This window comes from Salvelinus namaycush, chromosome 4 (genome assembly GCF_016432855.1).
Source record: "Salvelinus namaycush isolate Seneca chromosome 4, SaNama_1.0, whole genome shotgun sequence".
Taxonomy (NCBI): domain Eukaryota; kingdom Metazoa; phylum Chordata; class Actinopteri; order Salmoniformes; family Salmonidae; genus Salvelinus; species Salvelinus namaycush.
The window spans coordinates 28842870-28855944 of NC_052310.1; the positions used below are offsets into that span (position 1 = coordinate 28842870).

Consider the following 13075-nt stretch of genomic DNA (forward strand, 5'->3'; position numbering starts at 1 on the left):
TTGTGTAAGTACAACACTGACGAGGCCTGGTAAAAAATTACTTAATACATTTTAAGTTTGAGTAATAACATTATTGTTCACCTACAAAACAAAGGGTTTGAACAATATCTGCCCAACAGCCTGGATGAATAGGTATCTGGATTTTTAGACTATACAAATATTAAATTGTAGAGTTTGCATGGCAAGTATCAATTTTAAATCTATGAGCTTTGTTTTTTGTTTATTATGATATGTTCATTTGTAACAAACAAAACAAAAACAATATTGTTTGCTAGGCCGAAACAGAACCGGTGAATGGAGGACATAAAAAACTGATTGCGCGTGTGCTTGAGAGATGTGAGTGAGGGGAGGGAGAAAAGAGAGCGAGCCAGCCGCCTTCAAACATGGCGTCTTCATAGGAAAATAACAAAAAATATAAAAAAAGAGGCCTACTTCTACCGTCTTCATTGATTTTCGGAATTTAGATTATGGTTTCCAGACCTCGCGATATCGTCGTTATCACTATTTTCTAATGTAAAAAGAGAAGGAAGCGTAGCAGGCTTTATAAATAGTAAATCCGTTTTATTTTGATGCGTCGACAGGGCTAGCTAGCATCTGCTAATGTAGCCCACAACAATTTTAGGGTGGGAAGGTATTTTGCATTCTAAAAAAAATCACGATAATATGATATCTTATCGTTTGATACATTTTGCAACAATCGTGAGATCTCGATGGTAATTTTATAAATCTCGGAATTTGTTCAGTTGATAAAATAAAGGGAGTGAGATACGTCAGGAAAGGACGCGTTTGATCAAATGTTTCTCTGCAACTTATCGATGATTGACAAATACAAAAGTGTTATCATGATCATGCATAACTTCGTTGCAAATTGGCAATTGTGGAAATTATATTTGGAGAAAGTGTAGGAAAGGACAGACTGATTTGAGGTGGTTAGAGTACACCCCCAGACCCCCCCTTTTTTCATCCAGATTTCTTCTCCCCTTCATTTCTCTTTCAATATGCTGTTTTCCATGGCCAAGGACTTGTTTATGACAAGGGGGAAATAGTTTAAAATCGATCACGGGGAAGACGGATACCCCACTTCTGTCATAATTGCTTTCGTCCTTGTCACACACCTCGTAAGTTCAAAATGGATAGAAATTACCCGGGAACAGGGTTCGGTGATTTGGGCGCAGGATGGAGTTACGAAAGATCCGCGAAAGCAAGGTAAGCAACTGATTCAGTCCATATAATGTTTACACACTAGCTAATATATTACATTCTCTTTGCTTTTTTGTAATCGATTGGGTGTTAATTTGGTACATTGACGTCGATCTGTATCCTGCTTATTGGCAGCATCGCGATGTTGTTACTATTATAAACAGCAGGGAATGGAACAAGCGGGGTGGAAAGACTAGCAAGCAGAACTCTTGACAATGCGATTGACAGACACGATGCGTGGTTTTAGGTATACAGACAGGGAGGGAACGGGAGCAAAATGGGATGGGTTGGAACTAGCTGCTCTTAGCAACGCAGGTGCATTTACATACACTAGCGTTGCTTTCAATTATATTGGGTTGCACAAAACAGTCCGCGGGAAGGCAGAAATGTAATACAATTCCATTTCAATTTACTGTGCCGGTGGGCAGGACATTTGGTCATTATGACGGGGAAATCTGAGAAAATATCTTTGATCGTATTATTAAACAGACTTTCCAAACGTGGGTCTGTTGTAGGGTCACTTCCTATTTGATTACCTCATGTCAAAATAAAAGTCCTGTACGTGCGCCATGTTTACAAAAATAATAATAACTTGTGTGGGACGTTTATTTAGAATAGCTTGATGCACAATTTGTATCTGACCAGTTTTCTCCTGTGACATTGCATGATACATTTGTTTCACATAGTAAGAGAGATCCCTCAGCCCGTGAAGTATCAAACGTTTACAATGTAACATTTTTGAGTGGCAAGTGATTACCATTAGGGAGATTACCTATAAACACACCACTTCGACACAGTTATGACCGGGAAGTGATTTTTTCGTAGCAGGTTAGGAGAATTAGGAAAGGTTAAGATTAGCGAAAATGCTCTTCTAATCTGCTATGAAAAGTCACTTCTGGTCGTAGCTTGCGTCTAGGGAGTCACAGCACAAGGTGCCAGTGGTTGAATGTTGGCAACTCTTATGCTATGAAGAATGATAATGATAGTCAACACATTGACTCCTTAAATAACACCACAACTTTAGGTTATTGTGGTTAAGGAAATTACAATGCATTACACCCAGTCTTGCTAGTGACCAAAATACGTTAGTTAAGTCTTTTATTTTAATTTCTCTTATCAGTGTTTTCAACATATTGCCATCAATCCGATAGACCATATTACTGGACACGAAAAGGAAAAAGCATTAACTGAATGTTAAATGCGTTTCCTGTCAGGTATTTTAGTTGTCTGTATTGTCTACTTGTTGAATGTTTGTGAAGACTTGATTTGTGGTTGTTTGTAATGTCTTGTTAATTGGTGTTCGACCCCAGGAAGATTAGCTAGCGTTTCAGCCTTATCTAATGGGGATCCTAATAAAAATTACAAAAAAATTACAATAATCCATAGGGATCTACTATGATTTCGATTGCTAGCTAGGCTACCTAATGACATGGGCTGACCCCATTTAGTGGACTGGTCAATTGTTTGGTCGATAGGTTATTGGTCAACATCGATTTCTTTAGTCGAGCAGTAGCAAAAAATACACCTGTACAAGACATCTGTCTGATTTGTGCCTGTCTAAGTGGATTGATCCATTGTGGAGACCTTGGGGATGGTATAGTCCATCAGTTTAAGACATGTGCTACTGAAATTGTATATGGTTATATTATGCAAGAACAATGGAGCAACACAAATACAAATATTATTTTATAACATGCGCTTTCTCCAGCGTTGGATAGTGGTCGCATTTCTGAAACGCATCAATGCGCTGTTGAATTGGTGCCTTTTTCTAGACCATGTTGCTATGTGCAGAATAGCAACGTTAACCAGCATGTTGGTATTTAGAACAATGTGGTGGAGGCGGCAGCAGCAGAGTTAGGCAACGAGAAAACAGCCCTTTGCTTAATTTTCTAAGAAAAGTGAGAAGTGAGGAAACCACAATTTAATTATGTCTATAATCAATAGCCTAACTGTTAAATGTGCCTGAGTTTATAAATGATCCATATACACTACCGTTCAAAAGTTTGGGGTCACTTAGAAATTTCCTTGTTTTTTAAAGAAAAGCTAAACATTTTGTCCATTTAAAAGAACATCAAATTGATCAGAAAAGTTGATAGTCATCGCGAGGGCTGTTGCGTTGACCAAATTACCGGCAGTCATGACTGCAGTAAAATTCTACATGACCGCTGAGTCATGGTAGTCTCCTCTTATGCACTCTGGACATACATTAGTAGTACCCAACTCGCCTGGTACTCAGGCCTCTATTGTCTTTCTAACCAATCTGACATCAATGCAAATGCAATCAAAAATCACGTCAAACACATCATCAAAACAGTATGTGTTTTAAAAACTCACCTCACTGTGATTGATCAATTTAAAGAAAGAAGTTAATCAACCGGTTGCATGTGAGTGGAAAACACGGTCGTTATGGATGTTGTTTCAAAGCCTAACACAAGAAATGGACAGCACTTTCTAAGGTGATGGTTAATTCAAAACACCCATATGCATGCATATTAGAGCTGTTCTGAACAAAAAGAGTAAAAACTCAGGGACAACTAGAAAAAGCTCAAACCAAGTTTATTCACCCACTGGGTTATGCAGCTACAAAGACAGTTTTACACAAGCACATATATTTATTCCCTCCTACTAGGTGCAGTCAACTCCTTACTAGAGGTCGACCGATTATGATTTATTGGGGGACCAAAAAAGCCGATACCGATTAATCGGCCAATTTTCTTACATTTTATTATTTGTAATAATGACAATTACAACAATACTAAATGAACACTTATTTTAACTTAATATAATACATCAATAAAATCATTTTAGCCTCAAATAAATAATGAAACATGTTCAATTTGGTTTAAATAATGCAAAAACAAAGTGTTGGAGAAGAAAGTAAAAGTAATTGTGTGCCATGTAAGAAAGCTAACGTTTAAGTTCCTTGCTCAGAACATGAGAACATATGAAAGCCGGTGGTTCCTTTTAACATGAGTCTTCAATATTTCCAGGTAAGAAGTTTTAGGTTGTTGTTATTATAGGAATTATAGGACTATTTCTCTCTATACGATTTGTATTTCATATACCTTTGACTATTGGATGTTCTTATAGGCACTTTAGTATTGCCAGTGTAACAGTATAGCTTCCATCCCTCTCCTCGCCGCTACCTGGGCTCGAACCAGGAACACATCGACAACAGCCACCCTCGAGGCAGCGTTACCCATGCAGAACAAGGGGAACAACTACTCCAAGTCTCAGAGCGAGTGACGTTTGAAACGCTATTAGCGCGCACCCCGCTAACTAGCTAGCCATTTCACATCGGTTACACCAGCCTAATCTGTAGGCTTGAAGTCATAAACAGCGCAATGCTTGAAGCATTGCGAAGAGCTGCTGGCAAAATTCACGAAAGTGCTGTTGTAATGAATGCTTACGAGCCTGCTGCTGCCTACCATCGCTCAGTCAGACTGCTCTATCAAATCATAGACTTAATTATAACATAATAACACACAGAAATACGAGCCTTAGGTCATTAATATGGTCGAATCCGGAAACTATCATCTCGAAAACAAAAGGTTGATTCTTTCAGTGAAATACGGAACCGTTCCGTATTTTATCTAACGGGTGGCATCCATAAGTCTAAATATTCCTGTTACATTGCACAACCTTCAATGTTATGTCATAATTACGTAAAATTCTGGCAAATTATTTTGCAATGAGCCAGGCGGCCCAAACTGTTGCATATACCCTGACTCTGCGTGCAATGAACGCAAGAGAAGTGACACAATTTCACCTGGTTAATATTGCCTGCTAACCTGGATTTCTTTTAGCTAAATATGCAGGTTTAAAAATATATACCTTTGTGTATTGATTTTAAGAAAGGCATTGATGTTTATGGTTAGGTACACGTTGGAGCAACGACAGTCCTTTTTCGCGAATGCGCACTGCATCGATTATGTGCAACGCAGGACACGCTAGATAAACTAATATCATCAACCATGTGTAGTTATAACTAGTGATTATGATTGATTAATTTGTTTTTTTAAGATAAGTTTAATGCTAGCTAGCAACTTACCTTGGCTTCTTACTGCATTTGCGTAACAGGCGGGCTCCTCGTGAGGCAGGTGGTTAGAGCGTTGGACTAGTTTACCGTAAGGTTGCAAGATTGAATCCCTGAGCTGACAAGGTAAAAATCTGTCGTTCTGCCCCTGAACAAGGTAGTTAACCCACCGTTCCTAGGCCGTCATTGAAAATAAGAATGTGTTCTTAACTGACTTGCCTAGTTAAATAAAGTTGTAAAAAAAAAAATCTGCAAAATCGGCGTCCAGAATTACCGATTTCCGATTGTTATGAAAACTTGAAATCGGCCCTAATTAATCGGCCATTCCGATGAATCGGTCGACCTCTACTCCTTACACATCTAGACAGCCAATACATCTCTGTTGCTAGTCATGGACTTAATTGGTTCCTCTCACTAGCGACGTTAGTGCTGACTAGTTTCTATGGAGTGAAGCTGGCCCCTTTTCCCAACGAGGTGGATGTTTTTACTGGCCCACATTGGCAAATGAAATAGTTGCCCTTGACAACAGTTTGCCCCGGCAACAAAACTGCCCCCACAGGCTATGAACAAGCGATTCGGTGGCATTCTCTCTTTGTGTCGCCACCATGCTCGATGCTATGTACAAGGACCGCTACTTCGATGCAGACAAGAAACAGGGTTTATGTGAAATGTTACATGCACAACTGGACATGATGGAAACGGACACAGCGACAGTGCGCACCGAGGAAGAGGCCACGACATGAGCATGGTGGTGGCAGCATTATGCTGTTGAGATGTTTTTCAGTGGCAGGGACTGGGAGACCAGTCAGGATTAAGGGAAAGATTAACGGAGCAAAGTACAGAGAGATACTTGATAAACATCTGCTCAGGACCTCAGACTGGGGCGAAGGTTCACCTTCCAACAGGACAACGACCCTAAGCACACAGCCAAGACAACACAGGAGTGGCTTCGGGACAATACTCTGAATATCCTTGAGTGGCCCAGCTATAGCTTGGAATTGAACCCGATTAAACATCTCTTGTGAGACCTCAAAATAGCTGTGCGGTGACACTCCACATCCAACCTGACGGAGCTTGAGGATCTGCAGAGAAGAATCGGAGAAACTCCCCAAATACAGGTGTGCAAAGCTTGTAGCGTCATACGCAAGAAGACTCGAGGTTGTAATCGCTGTCAAAGGTTTTTAAACAAAGTACTGAGTAAAAGGTCTGAATACTTATGCAAGTGATATTTCAGTTTTATTTTTTATATATTAGCAAAAAAAAATAAAAACCTTTCCCAATGCACTGTAGGTGTTAAGATTACAGGCGATTTGGTATAAAATCTGTTCGGTCCAATGATGTTATCTGCTGAATAATTGTCTCGAAATGTTGGGATAGGAATTTACATAAAATCTTTGTGTCCACATTATTTAAGGATATGGGGCGATAGGAACTACACTCACATGGGTCTTTTTATTTGGTTTTAACAGTAATGAGATGCATGCTTGGTTCATTGATGGAGGAAGTGATTTGATTTCAAAAGATTCGTAGGAAACTGCATGCAAAATAGGAGCGAGTTGGACATCACTTTTTTTGTTCAAGTCAGATTGGAAGCCGTCAGGTCCAGGTGACTTTTTAGTTTGCATTGACTTAATTTTTAAATTTTTATTTCATTGACAGTTAGCTCGTTGTTCAGTACACTACATGACAAAAAGTATGTGGACACCTGCTCGTCAAACATCTCATTCAAAAATCATTGGCATGAATATTTGTGATGCACCGATATGACATTTTTGGCCAATACCGATATCCGATATTTAACATTTTTGCGGCCTTTTAACCATTCTAGTACAGTTAAATAGTTAACACATACACATGGATGCAGCGGACTAAGGCACTGCATCTCAGTGCAAGAGGCATCACTACAGTCCCTGGTTCGAATCCAGGTTGTATCACATCCGGTCGTGATTGGGAGTCCCATAGGGCAGCGCACAATTGGCCCAGCGTCATCCGGGTTTGGCCGGGGTAGGCCGTCATTGTAAATAAGAAGAATTTGTTCTTATTAACTGACTTGCCTAATTAAATAAAGGTTACACACACACACACACTGAGCACAACGTTATTTTGTTGGCATTTACGTATGTCCCCATTACCAGTAAAACATAATCAAAACCTATTTCTTTCACTTACTTGCTGTACTGTTTCGTTGTTAATTTGTTCAGTCGTTTCATTCTCAACCAGGATTTCTCATACTATGGAACGCATACTATGGAACGTCTCATACTATGGAACACTCAAATAAGCTTGTTGACCAATCAGGACCTGAATATGACTGCACGTCACATAATTGAACACGTTCATACGTTTTTTACGTAGTTATTATACATTGATTACACAATCACTCGTATTTCATATGTCACAACGATTCATCGATACGTATGCTATGACGCTGGTCAGGTTGTCTCGCGCACCTACAGTGCTGGTCATAAAAAAAGCTAGCTAGCTCATGGATGCAAACAATGTTCTTCCCCAAAAACAGCTAAATTATATCTGTTTCACGAGCTATATAGTTAGCAAGCTAATGTGTCATCTAAAATAACCCTAATTTATTACAGTTCTTATTTGATTAATCGTGGTCGGAGCAATCTGTGATGCTAGCCACACTAAAGATTAGACAAAATAGTGGACTTTGCAGTTAGCCTTCAAAATAAAAGTATGTCATTGACAGTGATGCAAATTAATACAAATAGTAGAATTATGCCATAATTGAATAGATCATGCTAAACAAGGTTGGAATGTATTATATAAAATCAACAAAATACTATAATTTGTTTATTTGACAATTTGTTAATCATACTGGATGTATTATACTTATTTCATTGTACAGCCTTACCTACGGATTGTGGATCAATGACATGGGTTATCAGTCTACTCAGTGACACCCAGAGAACATTAGCGTCGTAGCTCTTATTGCGGGACTCTGAAACAACTGTAAATTGAGCCACATTTGTCAGCCTATATGTATTGAACACTATTCCCTAGGAAAAACAATACTGCGTGGATGTTTTGGAGTCTGATAACTCTGAGGAGGACGTTGGGAAAAAATATCTTGTGTATTGATTAGACCGATACCACATTTCCTTGATCCTCAATCCATAGGTAAAGCTGTACAGTGAAATATGAATGTCAATACACACAATAGGCTGACTGGGGAGGTGATTTCACACTGTCAGTCCCGCGATAAGAGCAACAACTCTAATATTTGTGTAAACTCTTCACAGTTGTGTCCTGTGGGTGTCACCGAGTAGACTGATACCCCATTTCATTGCTTCACATTCTAACCTTGTTTAACATGATCTAGTCTAAATATGGCATGATTTCACCAATTGTAACCTTCTGCATCACTTTCAAAGAGGTACTTTTATTTTGAAGGCAAACCGCAAATTCCACTATTGTGCCTAATCCTTATTGTGGCTAGCTTCACAACACATAACCCGTGAAGCTAGCTGGTTGCTTATAATGTTAGCTTTGGGCAACATCGTTAAGTAGCTGGCTAGCTATTTATTTTCATGAACTGAAGTTAAATTTCAATAGGCGAACAACAAGTGGCTACCTAGCTAATACTTACTCACAAGGATTCCTAAATCATTGCTAAGAATAATGAGAATGACAGCAGTTTCTACTGGTCATTGTTTTCAGGCTCGTTGTATAGGTGCTAACTAGGTACCAAGCTAAAGCTAGCTACCCCAGAAGTTGCGGTCGAACAAATATTGCTATATTACCAATACATTATTGTAAACACATCGTTCGTGGCCAGTGTTTGCTTGTTTGCAGACTTTTTTTGTACAGCTTTGACAGTGCTACTGATTAGTAGTGGTGGCGCTTGGCTTGCAGGTGCAAATTCAGAACACACAGCATTCTATAATAGAACTGTGTTATTTGATGTGTAAAATTATAAGCTTATTTAACGCATCAAATAGTGTTATTTGACCTGTATCTTTTTTGAAACGCAAAGACCCAAACGGTGTTCCATAGTATGTCGTGAAGCTAATAGTAGTAGGGCAACATCTGAAAAATAGCGCACTTGGTAGTGTGTACCGGTCCTCGATCAGTCGGCGAAAGCCAACATCACCCACGACAGAGAACGGTTGATTGTCAAGGGCAATGAATTCCATTATCTTGGCGTTAATGTATTTCGCCTTCTGAGTTGTCTCGCTGAAATGCTCTTACTCTTTCAAATGACTGCTCGACTTGTTGACTGCGCAATCCACACGGCAGACATTGTGGGATAGGTTAGGGATGCTGTGTTGCACGTGCAGCTCACTTTTACATGGGATCATTACGTCATGTACCTACACTACGGTTCAAAAGTTTGGGGTCAATTTGAAATTTCCTTGTTTTGTCCATTTTTGAAATAACATCAAATTGATCAGAAATACAGTGTAGACATTGTTAATGTTGTAAATGACTATTGAAGTTGGAGACAGCTTTTTTTTTTGTAGAATATATACAGTCGTACAGAGGCCCATTATCAGTAACCATCACTCCTGTGTTCCAATGGCACGTTGCGTTAGCTAATCCAAGTTTATCATTTTAAAAGGCTAATTGAAACACTTTAGAAACCCTTTTGCAATTATGTTAGCACAGCTGAAAACTGTTGTTCTGATTAAATAAGCAATTAAACTGGCCTTCTTTCGACTGGTTGAGTATCTGAAGCATCAGCATTTGTGGTTTCGATGGCAGGCTCAAAATGGCCAGAAACAAAGACATTTCTTCTGAAACTCGTCAGTTTATTCTTGTTCTGAGAAATGAAGGCTATTCCATGTGAGAAGTTGCCAAGAAACTGAAGCTCTCGTACAACGCTGTGTAGTACTCCCTTCACAGAACAGCGCAAACTGTTTCTAACCAGAATAGAAAGAGGTGCACCGGGGCCTCCCACTCAACTGAGCAAGAGGACAAGGACATTAGAGTGTGTAGTTTGAGAAACAGACTCCTCACAAGTCCTCAACAGGCAGCTTCATTAAATAGTACCTGCAAAACATCAGTCTCAACATCAGCAGTGAAGAGGCGACTCCGGGATGCTGGCCTTCTAGGCAGAGTTGCAAAGAAAAAGCCATATCTCAGACTGGCCAATAAAAGAAAAGATTAAGGTGGGAAAAAGAACACAGACACTGGACAGTGGAAGATTGGAAAAAAAGTGTTATGTACAGACAAATCTAAGTTTGAGGTGTTCGGATCACAAAGAAGAACATTCGTGAGACACAGAACATATTAAAAGATGCTGGAGGAGTGCTTGATGCCATCTGTCCTGCATGGTGGAGTCAATGTAATGGTCTGGGGGTGCTTTGGTGGTTGTAAAGTGGGAGATTTGTTCAGGGTAAAAGGGATCTTGAAGAAGGGAGGCTATCACTCCATTTTGCAACACCATGCCATACCCTGTGGACGGCGCTTAATTGCAGCCAATTTCTTCTTACAACAGGACAATGACCCAAATCACAGCTCCAAACTATGCAACAACTCTTTAGGGAAGAAGCAGTCAGCTGGTATTCTGTCTATAATGGAGTGGCCAGCACAGTCACCGAATCTCAACCCTATTGAGCTGTTGTGGGAGCAGCTTGACCGTATGGTAAGATGTGCCCATCAAGCCAATCCAACTTGTGGGAGGTGCTTCAGGAAGCATGGGGTGAAATCTCTTCATATTACCTCAACAAATTGACAGCTAGAATGCCAAAGGTCTGCAGGGCTGTAATTGCTGCAAATGGAGGATTCTTTGACGAAAGAAAAGTTTGAAGGACACTTATTTCAGTTAAAAATCATTATTTATAACCTTGTCAACGCCTTGACTATATTTCCTATTGATTTTGCAAATTATTTCATGTATGTTTTCATGGAACCAAGGACATTTTTAAGTGACCCCAAACTTTTTAATGATAGTGGGTGTCATTACGTCATGTACCTGCGTTTATATAGGTATGCACGTCAGCTTTGACATTGGTTTTGCACGTAGACATTAAACTAGACATCGGGCCGATACCGATGTTGGTATTTTTAGCTAATATCGTCCGATTCCGATATGTTCACAGATATATTGTGTATCCCTAATTAATATGGAGTTGGTCCCCCCCATTTGCTTCTATAACAGCCTCCACTATTCTTTGAAGACTTTCCACTAGATGTTGGAACATTGCTGAAGGGACTTGCTTCCATTCAGCTACAAGTGCATTAGTGAGGTCGGCCACTGATGTTAGGCGACTTAGGCCTGGCTCGCAGTCGGTGTAACAATTCATCCCAAAGGTGTTTGATGGGGTAGATGTCAGGGCTCTGTGCAGGCCAGTCAAGATCTTCCACACCGATCCCTACCAACCATTTCTGTATAGACCTCACTTTGTGAACAGGGGCATTATCGTGCTGAAACAGGAAAGGGCCTTGTTCCAACTCTTGCCACAAAGTTGGAAGCACAACATTGTCATTGTATGATGTTGTGTTAATATTTCCCTTCACTGGAACTAAGGGGCCTAGCCCGAACCATGAAAAACAGGGCAAGACCATTATTCCTCCTCCACCAAACTTTACAGTTGGCACTATGCATTGGGGAAGGTAAAGTTCTCCTGGCATCTGCCAAACCCAGATTCGTCAGTCAGACTGCCAGATGGTGAAGCGTGATTCATCACTCCAGAGAAGGCGTTTCCACTGCTCCAGAGTTCAATGGCGGCAAGCTATACACCACTCCAGCCGACGCTTGGCGTTGCGCATGGTGATCTTAAACTTGTGTGCAGCTGCTCGGCCATGGAAACCCATTTCATGAAGATCCCGACAAACCGTTGTGTTACGTTGCTTCCAGAGGCAGTTTTGAACTCGGTAGTGAGTGTCGCAATCAAGGAGAGACGATTTTTAGGTGCTACACGCATCAGCACTCTGTGGTCCCATTCTGTGAGCTTGTGTGTGCCTACCACTTCGTGGCTGAGCCGTTGGTGCTCCAGAAATTTCCACTTCACAATAACAACACTTACAGTTGACCGGGGCAGCTCTAGCAGGGTGGAAATTTGACCAACTGACTTGTTGGAAAGGTGTCATCCTATGATTGTGCCATGTTGAAAGTCACTGATCTCTTCCGTAAAGCCATGGAGATTGCATGGCAGTGTGCTCGATTTTATACACCTGACAGCAACAGGTGTGCTGAAATAGCCAAATCCACTAATTTGAAGGGGTGTCCACATACGTTTGTTTTAATATATAGTGTACATTTTATACACCAGACTCCAATATTGCTTGTTCTAATATTTATTAATTCCATTATTTTACTTTTAGATTTGTGTGTATTAGATATTACTGCACTGTTGGAGCTTGGAACAAGTGTTTCACCACACCTGCAATAACATCTGCTAAATATGTGTAAGGGTCCAATAAAATTTGATTTGAATGCACAGAGATACCGTGACGTGCCATTCATCACCTCATGTTTCAGCATGACAATGCACAGCCCCATGGCGCAAGGATCTGTATACAATTCCTGTAAGCTGAAAATGTCAAATTCTTCCATGGCTTGCATACTCACCCATTGAGCATGTTTGGGATGCTCTGGATCGATGTGTACGATGGCGTGTTCCTGCCAATATCCATCGACTTCACATAGCCATTGAAGAGGAGTGGGCCAACATGCCACAGCCCCCAAGTCCAGAACAGACTATGGGAGGCACACAGTACTACATAGAGCCATGACTACATGGAACTCTATTCCACATCAGGTAACTGATGCAAGCAGTAGAATCCGATTTAAAAAGCAGGTAAAAATACACCTTATGGAACAGCGGGGTCTGGGAAGTAACACAAACATAGACACATGCATACACACACATGATA

The 13075-nt window shown here is 40.4% G+C and overlaps 1 protein-coding gene across 3 annotated transcripts in view; it reads left to right on the plus strand.

The window, feature by feature from the left end:
* The first annotated feature begins 357 nt into the window (after positions 1-357).
* Positions 358-13075, plus strand: part of LOC120046425 (proline-rich protein 12-like) — a 46637-nt gene continuing 33919 nt past the window's right edge. For all 3 annotated transcript variants that reach the window (XR_005476802.1, XM_038991643.1, XM_038991645.1), the window contains exon 1: positions 358-1206. Coding sequence is in view for 2 of the 3 variants with exons in the window: in XM_038991643.1 (XP_038847571.1) it covers positions 1130-1206 (77 nt within the window). In the remaining variant the exon portion in view is untranslated. The remainder of the gene's footprint in view (positions 1207-13075) is intronic.